General features: G+C 35.4%; 1 protein-coding gene across 1 annotated transcript; it reads left to right on the forward strand.

Annotated features, from left to right (window-relative positions):
- The first annotated feature begins 543 nt into the window (after positions 1–543).
- On the forward strand, positions 544–24,003 carry ZC3H15 (zinc finger CCCH-type containing 15). The gene is made up of 10 exons (XM_081051931.1): positions 544–788; positions 9,713–9,814; positions 14,086–14,197; positions 14,848–15,000; positions 15,406–15,497; positions 16,666–16,848; positions 18,250–18,396; positions 18,548–18,649; positions 19,411–19,534; positions 20,218–24,003. Exons 1-10 carry the CDS (start codon positions 714–716, stop codon positions 20,406–20,408), a joined length of 1,281 nt encoding a protein of 426 aa, XP_080908057.1. The 5' UTR covers positions 544–713; the 3' UTR covers positions 20,409–24,003.
- The last annotated feature ends 3,007 nt before the right edge of the window (positions 24,004–27,010 follow it).

Raw genomic sequence — 27,010 nt, forward strand, 5'->3', positions numbered from 1 at the left:
GAAGTTCAAGTGCCTCCTTCTCTGGACGGCCATTCCTGGCGCTCTTCAAAAAAAAAAAAAAAAAAAAAAAAAAAAGAAGGAAACTTTTTTTCCATTTCTTCATGAACCTTCAGGGGAACGGAAGCACGCGCACTTGCCCGCCGGCCGGCCCGGTCCCACTAGGGCGGAAGGTAGGTAGTGGGTACTGGGTACCCTGGCCCTTCAAGCAGCCCCGGAGTTGCTGCGGCTGCTCGGTGGTCACCAGGATAGGGATGGTTGGTACAGGGCACCGTTAAACCAGCCGGTAGACAAGCCTCCTCCAGAGGCGAAAATGGACAAAAGAGTGGCCAGCGAAAGAGAACACGGAGGGAGGACACAACTCTCTCGCACATTCGTCTTCAGGCTTGCGACAACCTAGAAAGGGACAGGTAAGTCAGCGACATCACCTGCTACACGGAGTCACTTTCCCACGTCCCGCCCCTGCCAGCTCGCGGCAGTCCGCGGCAGAAGCGCACGCGCAGCAACGCTTCCGGGCGCTGGTCCTCACTACCCACAATGCTACGCGGCCCCGACCTGTCGTAAAGGCCGCATTTCAGCGGCGAGTGAGCGCCCAGTTTTCCGTGCGGTGCGGCAGCGACGGCGGCCCGCGTCTTCCTCCTTTTCCTGCCGCAGGGCCAGGTACCCTGACGGTGTCCAGCTGCGCCTAAGTCTGGCCGGTGCCACCTGTCTCCGCGATGCCCCCCAAGAAACAGGCGCAGGCCGGGGGCAGCAAAAAGGCGGAGCAGAAAAAGAAGGAGAAGATTATCGAAGTGAGTACCAGTCCCCTCCCCCACTCACGCCGCGAGCCCTCGGGGAAGCAGCCTCCCGGTTCCCCGCCCCCCGGCCCAGGCTCGCGGGGTCCGGAGCCATGTGTCCTTCCCCTTGGCTCTGTGCGGCCCATGGCCCCTTTCCAGCCCCCTGATGACGCTCGCTGCGTCTCATCGCTATAGTGACGCTGCTGGCGCCCCCGCACCCAGCCTGTGCTGCTCTCACGCGCCCGTCTCCATCGACCCCGCGGCGGGACGACACCCCACTCGCCGCCGGGCGCCTGCCACAGGGTCTTATCCTTCACTAGTCCTCGAAATTGTACACGTTTCTGGGTTTGAGTTTTAAAAAACACGCCGAACGGACTCGGGCCGGTCTCTTTCAGGAAAGCCGACTCCTGACGAGCCTTTGTGTTCCTTTTTACTTTACCCATCAGCTAGGAGGAGTAGTTACTTCTTGGAGCCAACAAATGACTGTTTCTTGGATTTTTCGGTTTATCTCTAAACTGTTCCAAGTTCCTTCAAGAGTGGAAGCTCCTCTCGGGTCGCAGTCCACCGTCTTCTACGTGGAGCTTGATACGTTACATTCTGAATTAAGTTAAACCGAATAACGCTTTAAAAGAGATTAGGTTTCAGTCACTAGCTGTGTTAAGTGCTATACCCGAATCCGTTTCACATGTATCTATATAGTATGTGCATACCGGTAGACATATTCGTTTAATGCACTGAGAATATAGCCCTTTAATGGCCAAGGAACGTAATTGACCTTAAATTTTCTGTTTGTCTCCCAACGACTGTGTTAATGAGTTTTCCTTAAGCGAGGGAACTGTATTTGAGATCCTATAAACGCATCACACTGCCCCCACGGAAGTAGTTTTTCCCTTGATTCCGTCTCGTAAAAATAAATAGTTCCTAGTGTGCTTTGGTTGTAACTGGGAAAAGCCATGACCATTTTCCTGCATAAAGTGTAGCTGAATAATGGACAGCGTTTTATGGAGTAGTTACTTTTTATTAGGATGTAACCAAAATGCATGTGGGGTGTTTTGAAATGAGATGTTTATTTCTGTAACTGATTGTTGTTCTTAATAAAGTCTGCTGATTTGATTTAATTAGCATGCTAATGAAGATTTCTAGTAAGTTTGGTTAAGTTCCAACTCTGAAGCAGCACCTTTATTCTTATTGCCAATTTGTTCTATTTAGAACTGTCATGAAGTAGCTAGCCAGAAGTTGAAGAACAGCATGACTGTCACCTTAATACCTGTGTCTGCTAGTATCACATTTTTGAACAATCTGGGTTCTGGCACATAGGGAGATCTCTGGGGATGGTGATCTAATGGCATTCAGTGCTATGTAACCCAAGGGTATTGGGGGTGACATGTTGTCATTTTCCTTTACTGAGCTTGAATTGCCTTTACTGACCATGATGCAAAGTAAAACTCCCATATAGATGTGAAATTAAATTTTACATGACTGTTTAAAGTATATTTTATGCAACAATGATAATAAAATAGAACAATTATAACAACATACTGTAATAAAACATGTGAATGTGGTCCCTCTCCTCTGATAATCTGATAACCTGGATGGCTACTAAGTGACTGGCAGATAGCATACACACCATGGATATGCTGCACGAAGGGATGATTAACATCCCAAGTGGGATGGTGAGAGATTTCATCGTGCTTCTCAGAACTGCACGCAATTTAAAAGTTAATAAGTTGTTTATTTCTGGAATTTTCTATTTAATATTTTCAGACAGCGGTTGACTGCGGGTAACTGAAAACAGTAAGCAACCACAGATAAGGTGGACTACTTTATATTCAATTATTTGTTTTACTTTTTTAAAAAGATTTACTTTTTTAAGGATCTTTTTAAAGATGCTTTTTAAAAATATTTTTATTGAGCTATAACTAACAAACAGTATTATGTTTCAGGTGTATGCCATAGTTATTCAACATTTACATACCTTAAAAAGTTATCACCATAAGATAAGTCTAGCAACCAGCTGACATTGTACAATGCTATCACAATATTATTGAATATATATCTTATGTTGTACGTTATTTGTTTTACTTTTAATTAGTAGGACTGGTATTTTTTGTTTAAAGGAATTATATATGAAAGTTATTTATAGTACCCATCAACTACAAATCAACTAAAAATGATAGCTATATTATGGCTCTTTTTAACCTGAGGAGAAAGCAATGTTAGTTTCTTCACCAAAGAAAAATGCAAAATAAGATAGTTGCCTTCTTTAGCTGACAGAAAAGATCCTGAGTGGTGAAATTAAGCCTGTATCCCCCCCCCCACATTTAACATACATGACGAATGCTTTTTTTTGTTAGTTTGTTTAATGGTGGTAGTAAGGTATGCAGACTCAAATGTCCTGCATGGATGTTTGCCACCACTGCAGAGGTACAACAGTATTGTGAATTGTAGTGTTGAGTTACATCATTTGTTATAAAGTGAGATTTATAGAGAATTTTCTCTCATCCAGCCTGGTGAGAAAACAATATATTTCACTTTATTAAATACTACAGTAACTTTTTAAAAAAAATTCCCTAAGCCCTAGCATGTCTCAATGGCTGTTGCAGGGGACTTAAAAGTTAAACATATTTTATGACAAACTGATAAATGAACATAATTGAAACCAATTCAATTCAATTTTAAGTTATGTCCAGCTAAGGACTTGTAGCTGCAAGGAATTAGCAATTCATAGAGACCTATGGAGATGTGACCCGGGGGTGTATAGGATGGAGAAAGAGAAATGATTGATGGCAATGAAACACTTCAGCCTAGGTCAACTGTTGATTACTTGAAACTGGATTAACTGTAGCTGCAGTATCCATTGCCTGGATGGACAACAAAAATACATTAGACAGTGCATTTGATGGGGGAAAACTAATTGGGGGTGACATTTTGTCATTTTCCTTTACTGAGCTTGAATTGCCTTTACTGACCATGATGCAAAGTAAAACTCCCATATAGATGTGAAATTAAATTTTACATGACTATTTAAAGTATATTTTATGCAACAATGATAATAAAATAGAACAATTATAACAACATACTGTAATAAAACATGTGAATGTGGTCCCTCTCCTGATAATCTGATAACCTGGATGGCTACTAAGTGACTGGCAGATAGCATACACACCATGGATATGCTGCACGAAGGGATGACTAACATCCCAAGTGGGATGGTGAGAGATTTCATCGTGCTTCTCAGAACTGCACGCAATTTAAAAGTTAATAAGTTGTTATTGGTCTCTATCATAATTTTTGTCAAAAAGTGTTTCTTTATCATCTCTTTTGACTTGTAAGACTAATACTTATTCCAGAGTCCAGTTAATTGTGCGAGATTTTACAGAAATAGTACCTGAAATATTAAGTTGGTCAAAATTGTAATTGTGTAGAACATAAGTTTTTAAGCAGCACTTTTTTTTTTTATTAGTTTCAGGTGCACAAGACAAAGTAATACTTAGACGTTTATCATTTATATCCCTCACACTGTGTGGGCCCCTCTTCCCCCATCCACTATGGAACCATTACATTTCCACTATCTCTATTCCTAATGCTGTACTCTGCTTCTTGTAAGTATATACAAACATATATATATACATATATATACATATATATATATAAAATTATAGTTGGCATTCATTATTGTTCAGTTAAGCAGCACTTTTGAATAGACTTTAAAATAAGTGATAGCCCTACCTACCTGTCCCCTTTTCTGTACCTCTGTTGCTTCCACTGCCACCACCATAGGCACCCACTGTAGGAAAACAACATGTAGCTTTTGAGAAGTAAAGAAGGAGTAAAAAGAGGCAAGAGAGACAATATAAATTAATGAAAAAAGCACCAGCTTTGGGGTCAGACCTGGGTTTGAGTCCCATATTTCAAATTAAAATTTCAAACACTAGTTTTAGGCATGTTACATGACCTAACTGAACTACAGTTTCTCATTAGCAAAAGGGAGCTAATTCCTGTATTACAAAACAGGATTAAATGAGATGACATATGTAAAATACTGACATACGGTTCGTGTTCAATAAGGGTAACTGTTATTTATTAATATTGTAAGTAAAGAGAAATAATCAGACCAACCTGCACTGTCCATACAGTGCTTATTTTCTGTCTCTTGAAATAATTTCTTTATATTGTCTGCATTTTTTCCCTCTTTAAACTCCCCAGAATTTCTTGAATTCATTTGTATTAATAGCTATTTTCTTTCTGAAATGAATGTATCAAAAAGGGTTATGGTTCTGTTAGACATTCACATGGTTGTCTCGAATGGCATGTACCATTTGCTTTACTTACAACAAAATTTTAATAAACTGAAGTCACCTTTGAGAAATAGAAAGTTTGATTATGGTAGAGGCAAATAATCTTTGGGTTTAGGGCAAACAAGTAGAAGATGTCCAGCTAAGGACTTGTAGCTGCAAGGAATTAGCAATTCATAGAGACCTATGGAGATGTGACCTGGGGGTGTATAGGATGGAGAAAGAGAAATGATTGATGGCAATGAAAAACTTCAGCCTAGGTCAACTGTTGATTACTTGAAACTGGATTAACTGTAGCTGCAGTATCCATTGCCTGGATGGACAACAAAAATACATTAGACAGTGCATTTGATGGGGGAAAACTAATGAAGTAAAACAGTGCTAGGCTCTGCTTACCCTAGTGTCCCAAAAGGTAGACCCCAGTTTTCTTGGAGCACTACTCAGTATAGACCTGCCCTCCTGTCCCTTTCCTTTTTTCAAACATCTTATGGAGTAGAGGCTGGCCTGTAAAAGAGGCAGGATTACACTGAGGGGTGGGGCACAGAAAGAGTAAGTTTTAAATGAAATCTGGAATTCACTGAACGTTAAAGTTCTTGGAGCCTTAGGGGGCCATCCTTTTCTTAGAATTAACTGTTTTCTGAACTTCTTTGTATTACCAAGTCTGAAACACATACACTGTTCCTTCCTTATAACCTAACCTCATATCTTCCCCCCAAATCCAGGTTAATCTTTAGGTAAGGGTCTACACTAATCTAAAGAAAAAGGGAGGAAGCCTTTTTGAGATATTCCAAATTGCAAACCATCCTATTTTTCAAGAGGTGTTTTTAGTATCCTAGATCAACATATGGCATTCAGAAAGCTTTTTGTGTACCAACGGGCCCAATAACCTAACTAAGTTCCCTGGGAAGTAGATTTTCCTGGTGGAAAGAACAAGGACTTTGCTTAGAGTCCAGTGTACCTTGGTTCAGATGTCATCTGTGTCACTTAATAGTTAACATTTACTGAGCCAGGCCAGATGCAATTCTTGGTGTTTTGGGGAATTGTAAAGAAGAAAAACAAGCCATCTACAAGTGATAACTTTACACAGCTCCTTTAATTCTCTCAGTGAGATAAGTATTACTCTTTATACAGTTGAGGAAACGGGCACAGTGGTTAAATAACTTACCTAAAGTTACTAAGATGGCAAGTGTTAGAGCCAGGATTCAAACTCAGGAAATCTGGCTCCAGGGTCCTTTCTGTTAACCATTGTATTGTACTTGTACTGCCTCTCTGGTGAATCTTTTAACTTTTACAATCCAAAGAGGTTAGTATGATATCCACTTTACAAGTAAGAAAACTGGCAAAGAAGGTAATTTGCCCAGTTCCATTTGGGATTAGAATTTAGGCAGAGTTTATACTCTGAAATCATTACACTACGTATACAGCCTGCCCCTTTATAAGTGTTACTTCAAAACAATTGAACATTTCTGAAGTTTGTTTTCCGCATTTACAGAGTAAGATAATTGTATATTATGGAATTGTTAAGAGGATTCAATAAAATATATATTCAGGAGATTATGTTTAGTAACTGCTAGATAAATAAGAGTCCGCTATCTGGAAAAAAGTAATTTCTGAGCTCTAAACTAGTTAGACTTCACAACTCATTTATCTCTTTAGATTGGTTAATTGTGTGTTAAAGCAGTGAGTGTAACTAAACCTTGAAAAACTGTTTTTCTTCTGTGATCTGGAGCTGACAACACCTTTACTGTTGTTACCAGCACTTTCTTTTATAGCTTTCTAGGTTCCCCTAGGGGACTTTTTTCATTCCTAAGTCTTCATATTAGTATCTACTTTTCTGTTTGGTCTTTAGTCATAGTTTGCTTCTTTGTAGTTAAATATGGGGCATAGGTTGAACTCTTCTCTGGTGAGGTATATGTAGATGCTGCATTTTGATCTTGGTAATATTTTTTATCTAGAGTTCTCCCCTTCAGCCTCATAAGAGCTCACTTTGTAAAAGGAAAGTATGGCCTTTCATGCCTGGTTGCTGCCTGTGTGATTCCCCTCCCTCCATATGTCACATTACCCTAGACCATCTTCTAATTGGATTGAGTGTTAAACTTTCTTCTCTATAAAAACAAGGGAATACAGCCATAAAAACTCAATGCAGAGAATTTCAACTTGTATGTGCCTCTAACTTTTTAAAAATATTCTTAGGCTATAGAAAATTCGTGTAGAATTTGTATTATGATAGGATATTAAAACATGAGATAGGCTTTTAAGTAGGGAGAATTCAAGTTTTGGTATGTAGATGGATATAGATATGAATGAAGAGATATTTCCCAATGAGAACTTTGAAAGATCTATTTATTGGTTTTGAGATGCTGCAAAATTATGTTGTGTTGACTTTTCAAGTATTAATCCTATCAATACTGTTTTCCATTTGCAGTTTACCCACGTAGGTATACCTGGTTTTATTTTACTATAATATAAAACCGGGTCTTATCTAACATAAGACCCGGTCTTATATAACATAATATAAGACCGGGTCTTAATATTAATTTTTGCTCCAAAAGACGCTTTAGAGCTTATTGTCCAGCTAGGTCTTATTTTCGGGAAACACGGTAGGTATTCTGTACCTATAATACTTCTTGTTGCCCTGTCCCTTTCCTTAGAAATAATACCAAAATAAAGTCTTTAAAATAGCCACTTTATTTCAGATTAAATGCCTCTCAGATGGTCTCAGGTTACTTTCAAAAGTAAAGACCTTTTTGTCTCTTTTTCCTTTCTGAAACCCATCTGTAAACAAGAGAATAAGAAATACTAATTCCATCTTGAAATTAGGAGGCATCTTTAATTTTGAACCTCAATATATGAAGGTTGGTAGTGGGTGGATGAGTTGGTATCTGGCTTAGCAGAGCAGAGCGCTCGGGTGTGAGTGCCTACCTAGCATGGTGCCATTGAAAAGCAAATAGATTTATTCTGCAGAATTCTGGAAAAACTCAATAATGGGAGTAGATAATAGCTCTTAACTACCACCACTTAGCCCTTAGCCAGATGATTACCCTTGCAAGAAACAGGAGGGGAGGGACAAATCAAGAGGCCTCTCTGCTTCTGGAGCTCTAGGCCCAAAGGAGGTAGGGAGAGGTGGTTAAAATGTGAGCCTGAAAATGGCCACTAAGGAGTCTGTGCAATAAGCCAAGAGACACTCTCTCCCACCCACTCTCTCCTCTGGTCCTTTAAACAGGTTTATTGCCCTCCCAGCTGGAGGATCCTTCTCCAGAGAAACAGACAAGATAGAAAAAAGACTTCAGATACAGTATTGGTGGTGTCCTGACATCCTTGCTCCCCATTCACCTTAGGGTGAAGTCCCACTAGTCAAGCTTTAGTATTAGTTTAGTTTCCCAGGCCTGCCATAGTAAAATACCACAAACTGGGTGATTTAAAACAATAGAAATTTGTTCTCTCTCATATATGGAGGCTGGATGTCTGAAATCAAGGTGTAGGCAGAGCCATGTTCCCCCTGAAGGCCCTAAGGAAGATCTTTCCTTGACTTCCTGGTTTCTAGTAGTTTCTGGCAATCCTTGGCATTCCTTGGTGTATAGCTGTGTCACCCCAGTCTCTGCCTGTTTCAAATTGCATTCTCTCTGTGTGTGTCCTCTTCTCTTATAAAGATACCAGTCATTGGATGTAGGGCCCACCCTAATCCAGTGTGACCTTAGCTCATGTTATTATATCTGCAAAGACCTATTTCTAGGTAGCTAACATTCTGAGGTTCCAAGTAGACTTGAATTTGGGGGGGAGGCTGTTTAACCCACTATAGCCCCCATACACACACGTGTGTGTGATGGCTTCTAAATGTTTTTTGTACTGCATACTTAATAAATAAGAATAGCTAGCTAGAGATCATGATTAGTGCCTTGTAAATAATGAGCATTCCATAAGTGATAACTATTAACATTAATAGCTTTCCCAAGTTATATATTAATATTCCAAATTTAAATAACTTTCTAGTTATGTATACTTCAATTTTAATATTTCCATTTTAGCAACAGCTAGGAATGTATACTTTTTAATAGTTTGAATTGTTTAAATTTAATTGTTTTGAGAGGATAACTCTACCCAAAAAAACAGTCCAAAACTTAACGTATCTTCTTAGGCAGTTTTCCCCAAAATGTGTTCAGTAGTGCATAATTCCTCAGATACTCCAAGAAAAAATGCATTCTGAGGTAGAATAAGATTTGGAAATGCTGCCTACTATATCCCTTCTGGTACGGACTCTAAGATATCTTGTGCTTAAAATTAAAAAACACTGTTAACCAAGCATCTTCCTACATTTATTTGACTAGGACTTCTTATCCTGCTATAACAATTTGGCATTCCAAACTGATGTTCCAAAACACACTAGAAGCAGGATCATAGAGTAACAGGGTTAATGGTGATACTTGTAAATATGTATTGAATTTTAAAGATTCCTGGGTGATGTTTTGAGATCATATGTTGCCTTGATTTGATGTTTTAGTGTTTTCTGTGTCAGTACATAGCATAGTAAAGAGTTATGTTCTTACCAATAAGTAAATGAAAGAATGATGTTTAGATAGGACTGAAAAATACTGATAAGAAATTAATATAAATTACTAAGATATTTTTATACTCTTTCTCACTTAGGACAAAACCTTTGGTCTAAAGAACAAAAAAGGAGCAAAGCAACAGAAGTTTATCAAGGCTGTCACTCATCAAGTTAAATTTGGTCAACAAAATCCGCGTCAGGTAAATCACTTAAATTTCTCCATTTTCTTCATATGGATGTAATACAACATCTGTCACATATAAAAAATATTTGGTATTATAATTGTATTTCAAATTGAAATCCTACTCTTCTCTGTATCTTACCTGTGTTACTCAGCAATACCTCTTAGATGATATTTCTCCAGACATCTTGATATAGTTCCTAATTTAGTCTAATGGTCGCATACTATTCTACCATGTGGATGTACTGTATCTGTCCATTTCACTGTTTAAAAGTGATCCCTTTGTTTTCAGTTTTCTGACTCTAAGAATGATACTCTACAGGAAACATCCTTCTACATGTATCTTACTACATTTGTGCTTTTTGTGGCATAAATTGTCTGGTGGCACATTTCTAGATCAAGGGAAATGGATTTCTAATTTTAATAAATATGCCTGATCACTTTCCATAGGGGTTGTAATACTTCATATTTTCAGTGCATGAGTTACAGGTACTACAGTTCTTTTTAATGTTTTCCAATCTGACAAGTATAAAGTAATACCTCATTTTCAGTTTCCTTCCCTCACTACTGGTAAGTTTGAGCATCATTTCATAAGCTTGTTGGCTATTTGAGTTTGTACTTCTCTGACTTGCCTATTCAAATTCTTTGCTTTTTCTCTTTCTCTTGTCAATTTATGAGACACCTTTTGTATGCATTACAGATAATTTGTGATGTTTCTGTTACATTTTGCTGTACAACAATTTTTAGATTTTGTATTATCAGATGTTTAGCTTTTCTTTTATGTGATTAAAAAGTCTCCCTGCCACTGGATTTGTGTTTTTCCTAGACTTTTGCTAATTATTTTTAGTCTATAATTTTTCATGAAAATTTATTTTATATGTCACTTAAGTTTATTTTCTTTCAAACGAATAGCCACTTAATACCAGCATCATTTATCCCACTGAAGTGAAATACTGCTGTTGACATGTATTAAAGTATCAGATATGTTAGGATCTATTTCTGGATTCTTTATTCTATTTATTACCTACCCTTCAACCAGTGTCACATTGATTTTGATTATAATAACATATTTTGTTAGCTATTAAGGCAGGTCCTTTCCCTTAAATGTTACTTCTTTTCTATTTTCTTTGGCTTTTCTTAGGCATTTTTCCACATGAATTTTGAAATTATTTTATTCATTGGCAAATCATTAAAAAACTTTAGTTCTGTTTTCTTCAAGTTCTCTAGATTTTTCACTTTCTTGAGTTTAAGATTTTATAGACTCAGATCTTTATTTTGAAAAGTACTTTTTTCACCACACTAACTCCTTTTCCTTAACTTTTGGACACATTTTTCCCCCCCCATCGGAGAATATCAGGATATATATTTGTGAGATGTTAACCCCTAGCTGAAACAAATTTCTCTCACACATGCTGTCTACAAATTAGTGCCTCCAACACTTTTCTTTCTCTTATATGCAGCTTGATTCTAGAATCAGAAACTGTTGATCTTCCCACTCCCATTTTAGTACAAATGTATGCTCAGGCCTTGGAGTCAGATCAACTTGGGTGTGAATCCCCGACTTGTTTGTTACATGACCTTAAATTATTTAGTGACACTTTTCTTTATCTGTATAGTTGAAAGGCAATTATCCTTGCATCGTACCTATGGTGGTTAAATGAGAATGTAATGTAAATATAGGTGTGTAAGAAGAACTCACTTTCTTCCCTTATTCAATCCTTTTCCCCCTCCTCCTGTTTTTTCTTCTAGTGAGAAGTATGTTGACTGGTAATTTCAGATGTTGTAGACCTGAGAAAGCCATAAAATAAATGTGTGATAGTGTTAGGTTTGGTAGTACATTCAGTATTGTCTTTTTTATGATTTCTTGGATATTTGGGCTCTTATCTGCAAACATGAGGTACCTAACCACCATATTTAACACTAGAAATGAGCAGCAGTCCTGCTGTTAAAGTTGGGCCAAAGGTGCCCCTCCCTAGTCCTTGTGCTGTACAGAGTGACTCTCTACTCGGTCACCTCCAGACATACCTCTCCTCACAGGCAGGGAATCATTGAGGCCAAGGATGTGTGCTCACCCAGATTGTGCACCACCCGTCCCACAATAGCTCAGGGCCTGCAGAGGTGACGGTACCCCGCGTCTGTCTCAGAGTACAGTGCACTGCCAATAAGCCTGAAGTAGTCAAAGGGGGAGGATGCGTGCTAGGAGTGTGGAGAGAGCCTGGTCCATATCACGTCCTCCCCGGCGCCTTCCACGTCCTGGCACACGTGGTGGGATGAAACTGCATGGGGGAAAAAAGGAGCTGGGGTGCTCTTGCTTTACTGCCATGCACAGTGGAACTCCATGGAACCCCCCTGAGCATTTTAAATTTTAACCTGTTCTTCCAGGTCATAAGGTATATTTGTCGATTAAACCATGTTTTATTTAACATTAGTTTGATTTCTAGCATAAATATTTACCAAAATGTTCTGTAGATCTCCGTTGTACTCTTGCTCTAGGCCCCACAGATGTTTGAGATGGGCCTAATGAGCAAATGATACTTTTACTAAAACTAAAAAGACTTAAATTGAAAAAAAGAAATTTTCCCTCATTTTTCTGTTTAAACACATCTACCACAATGATTGAAGTCAGGATTTGGAAAGTCCTAACCTTATTAATAGCATTTGGCCATTCCCTTCTTAAATTTTCTTCTTCCTTGAATACTTTTTTGTCCTGGATTTCTACTTATTTCTTTGATGTATCTTGGTTCCTTTAGGGCTTTTTAGGTCCTGTTTGCTCATTTAATATTGCTGTTCTTAGGGAACTATCTTCTGCTTTTGTCACTTTTTATGCTGTCCTTGAGTAATCTCATATACACCCACCAAAGTTTTAATTATCTGTAAGCTGCTATTTTTAATATCTTTGTCTCAAAACAGACCCTGTCTCTAGGAATCAAGATCCATGCCCAGCTGTCTTCTATGCTCCACCCTGATGCTCTGTAAGCATCTCCTATTCAGTATGTCTAAAACCAAGCTCATCTCCACCTTCTACTCTGAAACCTGTTCTTCCTGTATTCCCTGTCTTGTTTAACAGCACTAAGCATACCTATGATAATCCCCTAGACCCCTCCCTCTCCCTTGCACCTCATGTTCAATTCGTCCTATCTAGTCTGCCTCCTTAAGAGCTCTCCCTCTCCCCTTTTCTCTATCCTTGCTACTAATGCCTATTTTAAGCTCTTGTGTTTTGTTGCCTACAGCAGTTGTCAGCCTCCTAATTGTCTTTGCCTTCATTCTTGGGCTCCTTCTAGTCCATCCTTCACAAAGTTGCCATCGTAATCTTTATAAAATACAATCTGATTGTGTCACTGGCTGACTTTTAAAAACCCTTGAGTCTTATTCTGTCCCCTACTGATGCAGTCCAAACTTCTCATTGATGTTTCTGTACCTTGTTCCTTTTGGTCTTTATATCTTTTCGTTGCCTGGCTCTCTGTATCCCTTTTCTTGTTTATCAGAACAATTCATCCATAAAGTATTAGGTCAATCTAATTTTCTTAGGCTTATAGGAGTTTCTTGTTCCCAGAACATGTGTATTATGTTATAGTTGTTGACATGTCTTATCTTCCCACTAGACTCTGAGTTTCTTTAAATAAGCATCTTTATCTTTTCATCTTTGTATTCCCTGTCATCTAACTTAGGATCCGACATATAAATATTTGGATTGAATCCTCTAATCACATTAGGTATGTAAATTGTGTGCCTGGACCTATGTCATATGTCATGTTTGTTTTGTTTAATCTCCCACATTGATTTGGCCCAGTGTTTTTCCACAAGGCTACTACACAGGTATTTTTGGTGGTACAGTTCTTTATTGTGTGAGACTGCATATTTCAGGATGTTTGCATCTCTGGTCTTCAAAATGTACCCACGTATTTCTGGGGAGTGGATTGTTACAAGAAGAAAATCCTAGATGAGAACTATTTTGCTAAAAATGCTGGGCATGTAGCAAATGCTTAATAAATGCTTATCGCTATAAGCTTTTGAATATGCTTTCAACTTGGCATGGTATCATTTATAGATTTTTTTTTTTAAAGTAACTGCTACAAGATTTAGCAGTTTTGTTTAATGGTTTAACCATACAATTTAATGTATACTGAAAGGCCATTGTAAAACTGACACACTGTGAGGTAAGTACTATATACATATACTATATACAATAGCAAATATTTTTTTACATTAGTGTTACATATATTACTGTATAGTGAAAGCAATTTTATTATATGAAACCAAATTTTTATATTATATCTGGGAATATTACAGGTAGCACAAAGTGAAGCTGAAAAGAAATTGAAGAAAGATGATAAGAAGAAAGAATTGCAAGAGCTAAATGAGCTGTTCAAACCTGTAGTTGCTGCTCAAAAAATAAGTAAAGGTAAACTTTAAATTTTAGAAACATTATTTTTATCAACAGATTCATCTTTAAAAACTCTTAACTTTGATGTATATTTTCTTCAGATCATAAGCTAATTGTGTCTGCTATGAAAGTGATACTCCCTTTGTCAAAATAATCTATATCAATGACTTTCTTACGATTCCTCTATATATGTGTGGAAAGCTGTGTCTAACTCCAGCCATTAGCCTCCTACTTAAGGCAAAATTAAAGATTTAGACAGTCTACTACTGGTTGATTTATAAAACCTGAGCTTTGGTAATAGCCAAGACAAACCTAGGGTCATATAAACTGTAATTCCCAAATTCTTAACATTATATCTGCGTTTATATTTCTCTTTTGCCTCCTGCCTCATTAACTGCAACTAGACAAGTTACTATGGAATAACTTATGTGTTTGTTTGATTTCACATCTCCTGTCCCCTTTTATGGTAAGAATCAAAAACAAAAATAGATATAAAATGTTATAGAAAGAACTAGAAAAGAAATGTTCTAATACCCATAAGTAGTATTTTCCTTTCATATCAGTGGGTGGAAAATAACAAATTAACTCAAAGTAATTTTATCACAGAGAGAAGCATACTTTATGATCTGACAGATTGAAATACAAATACTATCTGCCATTTGTTATAGGTGCAGATCCCAAATCCGTGGTATGTGCATTCTTCAAGCAAGGACAGTGTACTAAAGGAGATAAGTGTAAGTTCTCTCATGACCTGACTCTGGAGAGAAAGTGTGAAAAGCGAAGTGTTTACATTGATGCAAGAGATGAAGAACTTGAAAAAGGTACTTTAAGAAACATTTTCATAAAGATAAATGTCTTTTACTTTTGGTTTGTTGTTACTAAGATATTTAGTAACTTGAAGAATATTTCACTCTTAGTGGGACTATGTTTGTAAAGAACATTTGTTTTCATAATCCGAGTTTATTGCATTATGCCATAAATGAAGGTGTTTAAAAATCAGTGACTTATTTTGGATTTGTCTCTGAGTCTTTCTTATAATGCCACCTCTCATTTGCCTAAACTGTTTAGGATTTTAGTGAATAATCTCACAACGCTGTTTATTCCTACCTTTGGTATTTTAAAAAATATGTGTTGAGTCGTTTAGTTTTTCTGCCTAAGGAGATCTGCAATGTGTTATGTGAACTGTAGATACCAATGTTTAGTCTTCATTTTTTTTTTTTATTTAGATACTATGGATAATTGGGACGAGAAAAAACTGGAAGAAGTAGTGAACAAGAAGCACGGTGAGGCGGAAAAGAAAAAACCAAAAACTCAAATAGTATGTCCTTTTCTTGAATTGAGTGGTATTTATCACAATTATGTGGCAAAGTATTTGCTGCTATTTTGTTTTGGATTATTCTTTAAGCTGTTGGATCTTTTCATAAAGATAAGGTGCATTGACATTTTTTGGAATTTAGAAGTGTAAGATATACAAAATTAGATTCTTGTTCAAAAATACCCATTGGAAAACATGTGACTGAAGTACTTCGAATGCCATTTTCTGAGGTAATCTTACTTTCTCAAATGTATATGAACACAGTCACTTATTCAGATAAGAATTCTTATTTTTTTGTACAGATTGAATGGAGGGAGAACTGTTAAACTAACCCACTTAATCAATTTTTTCTATTTTAATGGTGGGGAGACGTTTTAAATCACAGGGGTGAAAATACTGTTACATGTTAACAGCAAAATGAGTTTTTGGTCGGTAATGGCTCTAGTATTCCAGGAAATGTGCTTTTAAAAGTTGGTGCCTTATTTCTCAGACCCTGTATTCGTGGTCACAATATTTATCTGTAATGCAGTTACAGAGAAAAACTTTGCCTGTGCAAGACAAATTCTAATACTAGTTTTACTTAAATCTGTTGTATTTCTTCACGAAAAGAATAGTTTATTAGTGATCTTTTTCTTTTTATTTGCAAAGTTTATTACCTGAGGCTTCAGTACAATTACATCTTGCACCCATTCATGTTTTGAAGGGTTACTATCCTTTGTGTTACTTTTATACCTTGTTCCATTCTTAGATGTAGAAAATTGCCTGTAATTTCAGGTAATTTGAATACTGTTTATATCATTACTGCATGTGATTAGTTTTTAGGAAAGATCAAACCTAAACAAAATCATTTATAGTTTCTCTTATTTAAAAATCAGACTTCTAGGTTATATTTACAAAGGCTAACCTGAGGCAAGTCCTTTTTGTATAATTCAGAATTTAGAACAATGGTGAAAACAAATTTTATATAGATCCTTTCATGGGAATTTACATTTGTATTAAGTTATTTTAAGATTAATGTATATGTGTTAATACATTTCTGCATAAAGGGTGCTCTGTACAGAATGGTTAGCCTAAGGATGTGAGTGAAATGTATTTCTTCCATATACTTAAGCATTTACCTTGAAAATGGACTACACTGAGCCATTACTTGTGAATAATATTGTCTCTATAGGTGTGCAAGCATTTCCTTGATGCTATTGAAAACAACAAATATGGCTGGTTTTGGGTGTGCCCTGGAGGAGGTGATATTTGCATGTATCGTCATGCACTTCCTCCTGGATTTGTGTTGAAAAAAGATAAAAAGAAAGAAGAGAAAGAAGATGAAATTTCATTAGAAGATCTCATTGAAAGAGAGGTAACTAGTATTTTCTTCCTACCATAAAAAAAAAAAAAAGACTAAAGCAGTATTTATTGTGAAATTTTAATATTTACCACTTGGGGGCAGTAACATGTTATGAAAGGGGAAAAAATATGATCTTTTCCCAAAGTTGCCTTACTTTTTGAAAAATTTTTTTGTATGTATAAAATGTATAAAATGTAAAAAAATGTATAAAATGTAAATCATTAGCCAATTAAAACATTAAATTTACGATTATTAAACAGTTTTTTTAAGTACTGGCCACAGACTAATCAAATAAATTATTTCCATATAGTTGATATACTAGTATATCAGTTCATTAAAATGCTTAGTCAGTACTCAAATTGGTTGAACTTGGAAGTTTTAGATGGTTTTTCTCTGATGTTTCATTTTTTTCACCATTGTATTAATCATTAACATTGTATGGCAGGAGACAACTCCACTACAGTCTTGGTAGTGGTATGTTTTATTATTATCCCTAGACTCAAGGAGAATAAGTCTCATTGAAGAGAATCTTTAGGTACTCATCTCTGACTCAGCACAAAAGAATTTTATTCTACTAGTTGGCAGATAGGGTCACTGAGTTAGCAGATATGACTTGTGGGTGTGACACAAAAATATTACGATTATTGGAAATACTAGATTTAGGGTTGTACATTTCAAACTATATCCATTTTGCTATTTCCTAGATAATCTAAATATGTTGTGTAAATGTCTAAAGTTAGGATTATATGCATTTATTCTTAAATGGACATATTATTTGGTGTCTCATGCTAGCAGTAATATACTGTAATAGAAAATGTAGACTTTGGGGTCAAGTATGTTCAGGATTGTTTGTATTCTAGTTCTACTACATATTAGTTGTTAAACTTTGGTAGATTTCCCATCACCCTCTGTTTACTTATTTGTGAAGATTAATGTGTTTGCATATGTGTATAAAGCATTAAAAATGAATACCTGGCAGATATTCAGCAAGTATTACTTTTCTATATATGTATTACTCGATTATTGAGCCTGAGAAGCATGTGGTGTTTTTTTACTTTTTTCTCTCATTTGCTGAGAAACACTAGTGAAACTTGGATATCATTATGGTGCTTTTCATATTTATTGTTTTCAGCAGTTAACTTACATTAAAATAATTTCTCATGAGAAGTTTTACTCACCTTCAATTTTGAAAAGAAATCTAGTTCAGAATAATATATTTTATTGTGTTTAGAAATTTTGGTAATCTCTGGACGTTCGCTTTGCTCATTGCCATGTAAAAAAAATAAATCAGTTTATTCTAAATTTAATGTCCTCATAACACTAACAAGCAAGGACTTAATTGCATTAAGAGAAAACCATTAAATACTATTATAGTTGACTTGGGGAAAAACATTAACTTTTTTATCTTTGCAGCGTTCTGCCCTAGGTCCAAATGTTACCAAAATTACTCTAGAATCTTTTCTTGCCTGGAAGAAAAGGAAAAGACAAGAAAAGATTGATAAACTTGAGCAAGATATGGAAAGAAGAAAAGCAGACTTCAAAGCAGGGAAAGCATTAGTGGTATGTCCCAAATGCTTCTTTATTCTTTATTTCATTTTATAATTTCTGTCTCATGCAAGAAGTTATCCTTATTTAATGTGCATGTCTAAAATCAGTGACCAAGAAGTGTTTGAATTTTGTCCTAACTTGATATATCTGTGTATCTGAATAGATCAGTGGTCGTGAGGTGTTTGAATTTCGGCCTGAACTGGTTGATGATGATGACGAGGAAGCAGATGATACCCGTTATACCCAGGGGACAGGTGGTGATGAGGTAAGGGGAACCTTTGGCCTCATGTCCTCATGTGCATTGAGAAAGAGGATAGAGTGACAATAGAGCATCAGGGTTGAGTGCCAACCCAGAGGCCTCGTTCAAATCCTGACTCTAACCTGAGAAATTACCTGTACTCTACACCTCCACCTGCATCTGTAATGTGGACATAAGGATAATCCTTACATCACAGGTACTTGTAAAAATTAAATGAGTTAATCAGTTCATATTTTTATATAGTTCTTTATAGTACTCAGGGCAGTGCCTGGTAAATAGTTAAGCACTTAGTTGTATTATCTATAAAAAGTGTGTATTTATTCTCCCTCCAAAAGAAAAGGCTTTTTATTTAATGTTTTATACTAAAAAAAAAAAATCGTGGGACAGAGACACTAAAACATACAGAGTAGGAAACAGGAAACAGCAGCAGAATCGTTTGGTTGTAGGCAAACCTAGTAATTACACATAGCTGACTGTTTATTTTTTATATGGTTAGAAAATTCTGACTTCCATATTGGAGTTGAAAAATAAGAATATTGTATTCTGTATGTAAAGTGTGATGTCAGAAGAAGCAGCTTCAAATATGGCAGTGCTGTTTTTTTCAAGAAGTTTATAGAAATGAATTTTGGCAGTAGTCAATCATTTGTTTTCACTGGGCACTAGCAATAATTTTGTTTCATTGAGATAAATATCAGAGATAAAAGGCAAGTAACTTATGAAAACTGTTCTAATTAGTAAAAACTTTTCTTTTCCATATATTTTTAAAGGTTGACGATTCAGTGAGTGTAAATGACATAGACTTAAGCCTATACATTCCTAGAGATGTAGATGAGACAGGTATTACTGTGGCCAGTCTTGAAAGATTCAGCACGTATACTTCAGAAAAGGATGGTAAGTATGCTAACTTTTGTGTAATTGTAAGAAGTAGTCAGCTGTCTAATGGGGGTTAGACTAGGCTTGGCAAACTTAGATACCTATAGGTACCAGACTGGGTTTCACATAAATGTGTGGTTTGACTGTATATAAAATTAGTGAGTAGTAGAGGCTATAGAAGTGGGTGGCTGGGAGGTTATTGAAGCCATTAACTGAGACTAGAAGCGGGCAAAAATAAGTGGAGGTGTAGCTAATGAGTTTAGTTTAGGATCTCATGTAGTTGAGATGTTTTGGTTATTAAGAGAGGCATTGTCTATGATACTATGGCGACATTTCGCAGGAGGAGAAGGTTTGAAAGTCATTTGCATTGCCAGCTGAATGAATGAATTCACCCACGTGCAATACATAGGATGAGAACATTCTAGAGCACACAGCATCAGTGTTTTAGAGTAGTGAAAAGGAAAAATTTGGGAAGGACACTGAGGACAGAGAAAAATTAAGAGAAGAGTTTTAGAAAAATCAAAGAGGGTAAATTAGAAATAATTCTTTGGTTGCAATTAGAGAAGGAATCGTATGAACAGGGTTCCAGAGTTCGTAGGAAAAGTAAAAGAGCACGTGCGGTATCAGACTGTGTCTGTCAGTTGCTAATGGAATAGTGTTTTGTGTTTCTAGGCCTTACTGATTTCAGTTTTTATTTTTAGAAAACAAATTAAGTGAAGCTTCCGGAGGTAGGGCTGAAAATGGTGAAAGAAGTGATTTAGAAGAGGACAGCGAAGGGGAGGGACAAGAAAATGGAGCCATCGATGCTGTTCCTGTTGATGAAAATCTTTTTACTGGGGAAGATTTGGATGAACTAGAAGAAGAATTAAACACACTTGATTTAGAAGAATGACACCAAACAAGTCAATGAAAAAAATGAAGCTGGCTCAGCATGAGTTGAAATTGACTACATTAATTTTTTTCCACCTAGAATTCTTCAACAGGATGTTTATTTCCCATGCTGATATTCTGGAGGGCTCACTCTCCTTCAAAAAAGGAATATTCTCCCTACGTCTTGTCTTCTGACTTTGGCTACATCTCATAGTAAGTTCAGAGTAGTTCATGATAAATTGAAAATATAATGGTCATTGCAGAAAATGGTTGATTGTGTAACTGTCCACTCAAGTGGGAAGTGTAACTGCTTTTCCAGCTTTTGATTTTCATTGGGCATGTGTTGTTACAAGAAAAACAGAAATTTAAATTTAAAATACCCTTTATTTAATTCAGTTTTTAATGAATGATTTTATTTCTTTTGTATTTATATGTTTAAAAGGATGCCTAAAATATGAGTGCTGTACTTCATAAAGGAAACTGCATATGCAGATTCAGTATTGTATCTTTTTGAACAATTAGATGGACATTTAAAGTGAAACTTCTTTAATCTGGCAGGATCAGCTGCAATGCCATGTTAAACTGTTTTAAATTTTTCCCTCTTTTTTGCCAGTAAAGTTGTAAATAAAGACCATCATACATTAAAATTCAAATATGGGCCTTTTTTTTTTTTAAGTTTTCTGTGAAAGTTTTCTTAGCATTTCTAGCTTGAGAATTTGAACTATTGTTACAGTTCACTATCACAGAAAGCACAGACATTTTAAAGAGTTCTCTTAATACTGATTACAGAACTATGTAGAGTATTAACAATATAGTAACACTAATACTAAGCCTAGAAAAGAGACAATATAGGTGATGTTATATGAAAGAATTATTCTTGAATTGGTAGGTCATCAACCTAATTAAATATCACCTTCAGTTAAACCAAATACTACTAAAGCATCATTATAGTGATCCATGGTGTTATAAAAGTACATACTAAAGTTTGTATTTCAAAGTGTAAACAAATCCACCAGAAAACTGAGCTGAGGCCTTTGAACATTGAGATCCACTGAAATATTTGGGTAATACATTTAAAGTGGGCATGATTTCCTAGTGACATATGTAGCACTAGTTATACCTTTTTATTGTTTTTTAATGTAAGTGTATTTCCAAATATTAATACAGTGCTAAGGCAGCTAATATATAATAATAACACTAAAATGTCAAGTGACTTGGGCCCTAATCTCATTTCTGCCTCAGAGAAGTTGCATGATTTTTAAATCTTTGAATCTTAGTTTCTTTGTCTGTATATGAAAGTTAAAGTGCTTCAGAATTATAGAGCCTAAGAAAACATGATCTTTTTAAATGTAACATCAAAGTCAATAAAGAAATTGACTTCTTAGCTGTTCAGTCCAAGTACTATAATTGGCATTTTTCAAATGTAGATCATGACCCAAGTTTACTTCTCATTTACAATGAAATTACTTAAATACTTTATACATAAAAAAGACTGCTTAAGTTTTAAAGTTTGTATCTATGAAAGATTGTTCTATTTTTTTTATAAAAAAGGTTTTAAATGTTATTTATTGCATTTTTAATCATGAAACATTTAAAATAATCTAAAGAGCTTAAATCTTCCTAAGCTATAACCCAACCGATCTTTTTTTATCTATTTCTGAAACCATTGAAAACTTTTCCCAAGAATTATCTCATAAAAGTTAGGATCCATTTACTTTAGACCTTAAGTTGTTTTTTTTTTAAAAAATGTGTATAAGATAGGCCCATGTAAACTAAAGTATGCTAAAGGCTTTTGGTTGTTTAATTTAAAATATTACTACCTTACAGAAAACAGGTGATTTTAAAAACCAAGTTCTTTAATAAGTGAGTCAAAGGGAAAATGCTGCAGTGTGGAGGTTACTTTTTAATCCCTACACTTCTTTAAATTTAGATTGGCCTTCATCTATCTTGCCCTTAAGTTTCTTTTATTACAAATACAATGTATGCTCAGAACTTGAAAGCATTTTAATCTGAAAAAATCAAAAGATAAAATTGTGTTTGCTTCTAAAGTAACATAGTATGTTTCAGAGGCCAGTAGGTATAATTTGTTGTTCACAGTAATTACCTCCTATTAGTAGGGTAAATCTGAACTTGGCTCTTCTTTTTTTAAATCCATTTACACATAACTTTAATTTTAAGTAGTTTTTCCTTACAAATTGCTCTTTCATGTAATTCCCATTGTTAACATAGTAGATCTCGCAATCTAATTTCACTTACGTGATTTAATTTTGTTGTAAAGCGTTTGTGGTTTAGAAATTCAGAAACTTAAATGTAAGCCTTCCACAGGAGGCTTTCAATTAACTTTCTTATAGTCTGTAAAATGAGATTATTTCCCCAAACGTAAGAACTTTTCATTTTCTCCTTCATATCTAGATTGCATCAACCTAGACTTTTTATCTTACACTCAGCAAAAATTACAGCTTGTAATGCTCCCATGTTTGCCAAAATCATTCTAGTTCAAAATAGTAGAGTTACAAAATTTTCCTTGTTTTTGCACAAATAACTTGTATGATACTGTAAGCCCACCATGGATGGACTGATATAAAATTGTATAATTGTACCATATATTTTTAATATTTGAATTAGTCGACTAACTATTAAGTGATTTAGAATATGAGAGGAATGAAACTACTGGATCGGACATTTAGGTGTGGATCATTAAGAAAGCAACACATCCATCCTCAGCTTTTAAAACACAAAGTGGACAGATGGAGTTTATGACAGAAGTTCATACAGATAATTTATGGTATTTTATGAGTTCTATTCGTATTCTAGGCAGTGAACTTTGTATAAAAAGAACTTTCAAGATCACAGACTACAGAGTACTCTATATTAAGTTGTGATTCTGATACATATGGTACTATTATGTTAATGCTTCCAGATACTTAACACACTCTATTGATAACTGTACGAACTCATACACGTGTTGCAATGAATGTATCTCAAGGTGAGAGGATGGACTACCAAAATCATGTGTTTTGGGTTTTTGTATTTTTTAAGTGTATCTTACTGGTAATAGTAATGTTTTCTGAATAAAGATGAACACCTTGTTTCTCAATTAATAAAAATTACAGAGGTAGAAATAACAAATCCACAGCGTTTGAACTCTAAACTAGAGTTTAGTGACATTTATAAAATTTCGTAACATCTTTAGAACCCAACTTGAATGAAACATTAGTACAAAATGCATTTTTATTACCCCCCGTTTTAATGTTGTATATTTACCCTTTTATTGGTAATTGCTTTCTGTTAATACGCAAAGAGAGACAAAAATTAGTTTTCATTCATTCAGTTAACAGATTTGTGTGCTTTCTCATAAATAAGACATTTGTATTAGACACTAGATATCATGGACTGTATGGCTTAGCTTAAGACTTATTCTCTGCCTGATTTGAGTATACATTTCAGAAGGGGGAAATCAATTATATAAGGCTATGAAACTAAAATAGTATTACCTAACCATTAATAGGAATGTCTTCTCACTCAGACTATTGGCAAACTTCTCAGTCATTTTGTATTCAAATTATCATTGATTATTTAGATTTTTTTGTGTGTTTTTTATAAAAATGTCCTTTGTGAAAATACTTTGATGGTCATTTTTTACTCAAAGGTGGTTATTTTATGTGTGGTCCCCAAAGACAGACATTTCTGTGACAGTTGATCTGTGTTTCAAACAGACGTATTTATATAAAATGAACTGGTCCTTGGAGACTTAAGCACCAGGACTTAGTTTCCTTAGCCCTGTCTAGTTAGCATCATGCTGTAATTAAAAAGAGAATGAATACTTACTACTTTTTTTTGGCAGTTAATCTTTAGGGTAGACCAGTATGTTCAAAGGAATGTGTATCAGTTTCGTTCCACATATGTAACTGTTTCTGCCTGTGAATCCTTTAAAATGTTTTCATCTAAGTCTTAGAGTACTCTATTCTGTCAGTGGCTGACAAAGGTCATCAATACCACTTTTGCTATTGTACATAATTTAAGAATTTTGTGATGCTGTTACCATATTTAAATGGTAGTTATTTGAGTAACTTTTATAACTTTACAGAGTGTGTGTAAAAGTATCAAAGAATATATAAAGTGTTTCAGTGACTGAAACCCCTCAAGTTAGAAATATAGTGTACAATAACACACTAATTGCATGGATCATTTCATGATTGTGCATTAGTGTATACAGTTGGCCCTTGAGGAACACGGGGTTAGGTCCAACAACCCCCCACCCCAGTTAAAAATCTGCGTAACAACATTCGGCCCTCCGCATACGTGGATTCCCAACCACAGATTGAAAATACAGTTGACCCTTGAACAAATGTGTTTGAACTGTACAGGTCCACTTACACATGGATTTTCCCCCCACATATGTGGACCCACTCAGTCCAAACCTGTGTTCAAGGGTTAACTATGTATTGTAAATATTTCACTTAAATTTGGAAAAGTTTAATGGGAGAAAGGAGAATCGACTACATTAGTTAAAATGTTCATCTTTGAATTTTTATTCAGTATTGAATAGATAAAGTACGTACTTGAATAACTAAATCCTTTAGATAATTTTGTGAATTAACATGTGATTAACATGAGAAACCAGTTAATTTGTAGAGATATGCATAACTAAACCACCTGTCACTCAAATTTATATACATTATATACATACAAGTGAATTAATCAACCACGTTGGTGGTTCACTCCACAGACCATTTTCTTCTAATGTGCTAAGAACTATTAGTTATTTTTACTACATCTCTCGCACTGATTACCCATAATAGAAGAAAAGGTAAATATTTAATTAACTTTTATACTCCAGACCTATTTTCCACTCCTGTAGGGGTGAAAATTCATCACTAATTGTTTCAGCCTACTTCAATAAAAAAGGTAGGACTGAGAAGAATTATGATATAACCTAGTTTGAGCTAATCATTGCCATTTTTAAGTTACCTAACAGGTCTTTTTCATTATTTTCCCCAGAGTAGTCTTCTAATGGGGAGGTTAAAAGCCTCAGCTGTTTAATATGCAGCCTTCAGGAACTCTTAGATATATAGAATGGCTTATATATAGGAGACCCTACCCATTTCTTGACAGCCCCCCCAACCCCGGTTCTCTCCCTGGATGATTTTTGGCAGAAAAGCATTAATTGTTAATCATTCAATATTAGAGATAACTAAAAAGATTAATTTGTAGGTTTATTACACAGATGGTTTCTGATTGCTGATATGTATAAAAGTCAAAACTGTGTGAAGGATGAAAGTTGATACCCTTTATAAAAAAAATCATTAGAAGTGACAAGTATCAGCACAGGTGAGTTGTCTTTAAGAAGACAATGTTTAGAAGGCTGGGAAGGCATTTACAGGGACGATAGTCTTATGACATGGTAATCATAGACCTCTGTACATATACAGCATACATTTTGTGCTACTGCACAAAAATAATATTCTTTAAAAGGACAGGAATGCAAGGACAAGTGAAACGGTTTGTGATCAATTCTCTTTATAATTCATTTGCACAAAATCAAAAGGTTTCATTTGTGCAGAACATAAATGTATTTTTCATGCTTTACATAAAAGGACAGAAGGAAGAAAGCTCTTTAAATGAACATTCTAAAAACTAGCTTTGAAAAAGTCTTAATTAATGTGAATGAGCATGTTGAAGTCAAGTCCATCTGAAACATTCTCTTAATGAAATTCAGTAATTCAAACTAAACACTTTAAATAGAGAGCACAGTTCACTGTCCCCGACATTTCACATCTGGGGACACCGCCAGAGACATTTGGCAATTTCAATCAGCTGTCTCTACTGAGGGATAAATTATGATAAAGAAAATTCTCAAAATTGAAAGAAGTGCACCTTGTTCAGATGTCTCTATATCTGCCCTCCACACACGTACACAGTTTATGAAAGCACAGTTATTCAGAGAAATAACAAGATGAAATAAGATGAACATTTGTTGAAGAGAGAATATCAGATAGTATTCTATTGATGTTTGGAAATAATTGAGTGTTCGGAGAAATGAATTTCAGGATAGTAAAATAGCCACACCAAAATGCTTTGTAGTTGAAGCACCCTAAAATTTTTCATGGAAAATTGGAAGTGCTATGAAAGTGCACTTTCGGATATGTTTTTATTATGTTCAGAAAAACATCTATCTTCAAAACAGTATTTTTTAAGTATATGCGGAGTATTTAAATCTTGAAAATCATTTCTGGAAATTTTATTTAAAAGAAACTAGTTAGCATGAGGAGCTAGAGACAGTGGTAAATGTTTACCACCCTCCCTTCAATGCCATTCAAGGAGTAGAAACAGCAAAATTGGAATCTAAGTTTTCCTGAATGAAAGTTTTCCTAAGTTTAGCCAGATAGCATATTAAAATTAAGAGAGATAACTGATAAAATAAAGACAATCATCTTAAGCTTCAATAAGTTACTACATAATATTTATTAAAATAGCACCAATCAAATTTAACAGAAGCTTTACATACTGTCAAGAATTCTACCAGTTTATTTGAAGTGAAACAAATGAAAATAAGTACAGATATTTTTTTAGGTTTCAATGATTCTTACATGTATAATGTGAGATATTGCTTCTCATTCTTCC

Source organism: Rhinolophus hipposideros (assembly GCF_964194185.1).
Source record: "Rhinolophus hipposideros genome assembly, chromosome: 6".
Taxonomy (NCBI): domain Eukaryota; kingdom Metazoa; phylum Chordata; class Mammalia; order Chiroptera; family Rhinolophidae; genus Rhinolophus; species Rhinolophus hipposideros.

Excerpts from the sequence above, each read along its gene's own strand:
- ZC3H15 (XM_081051931.1), top strand. The coding sequence starts at position 714 with ATGCCCCCCAAGAAACAGGCGCAGGCCGGGGGCAGCAAAAAGGCGGAG. Across the intron at positions 18,397-18,547 it reads AAGCAGGGAAAGCATTAGTG|ATCAGTGGTCGTGAGGTGTT; the intron begins GTATGTCCCAAA and ends GTATCTGAATAG. Across the intron at positions 18,650-19,410 it reads AGGGGACAGGTGGTGATGAG|GTTGACGATTCAGTGAGTGT; the intron begins GTAAGGGGAACC and ends ATATTTTTAAAG.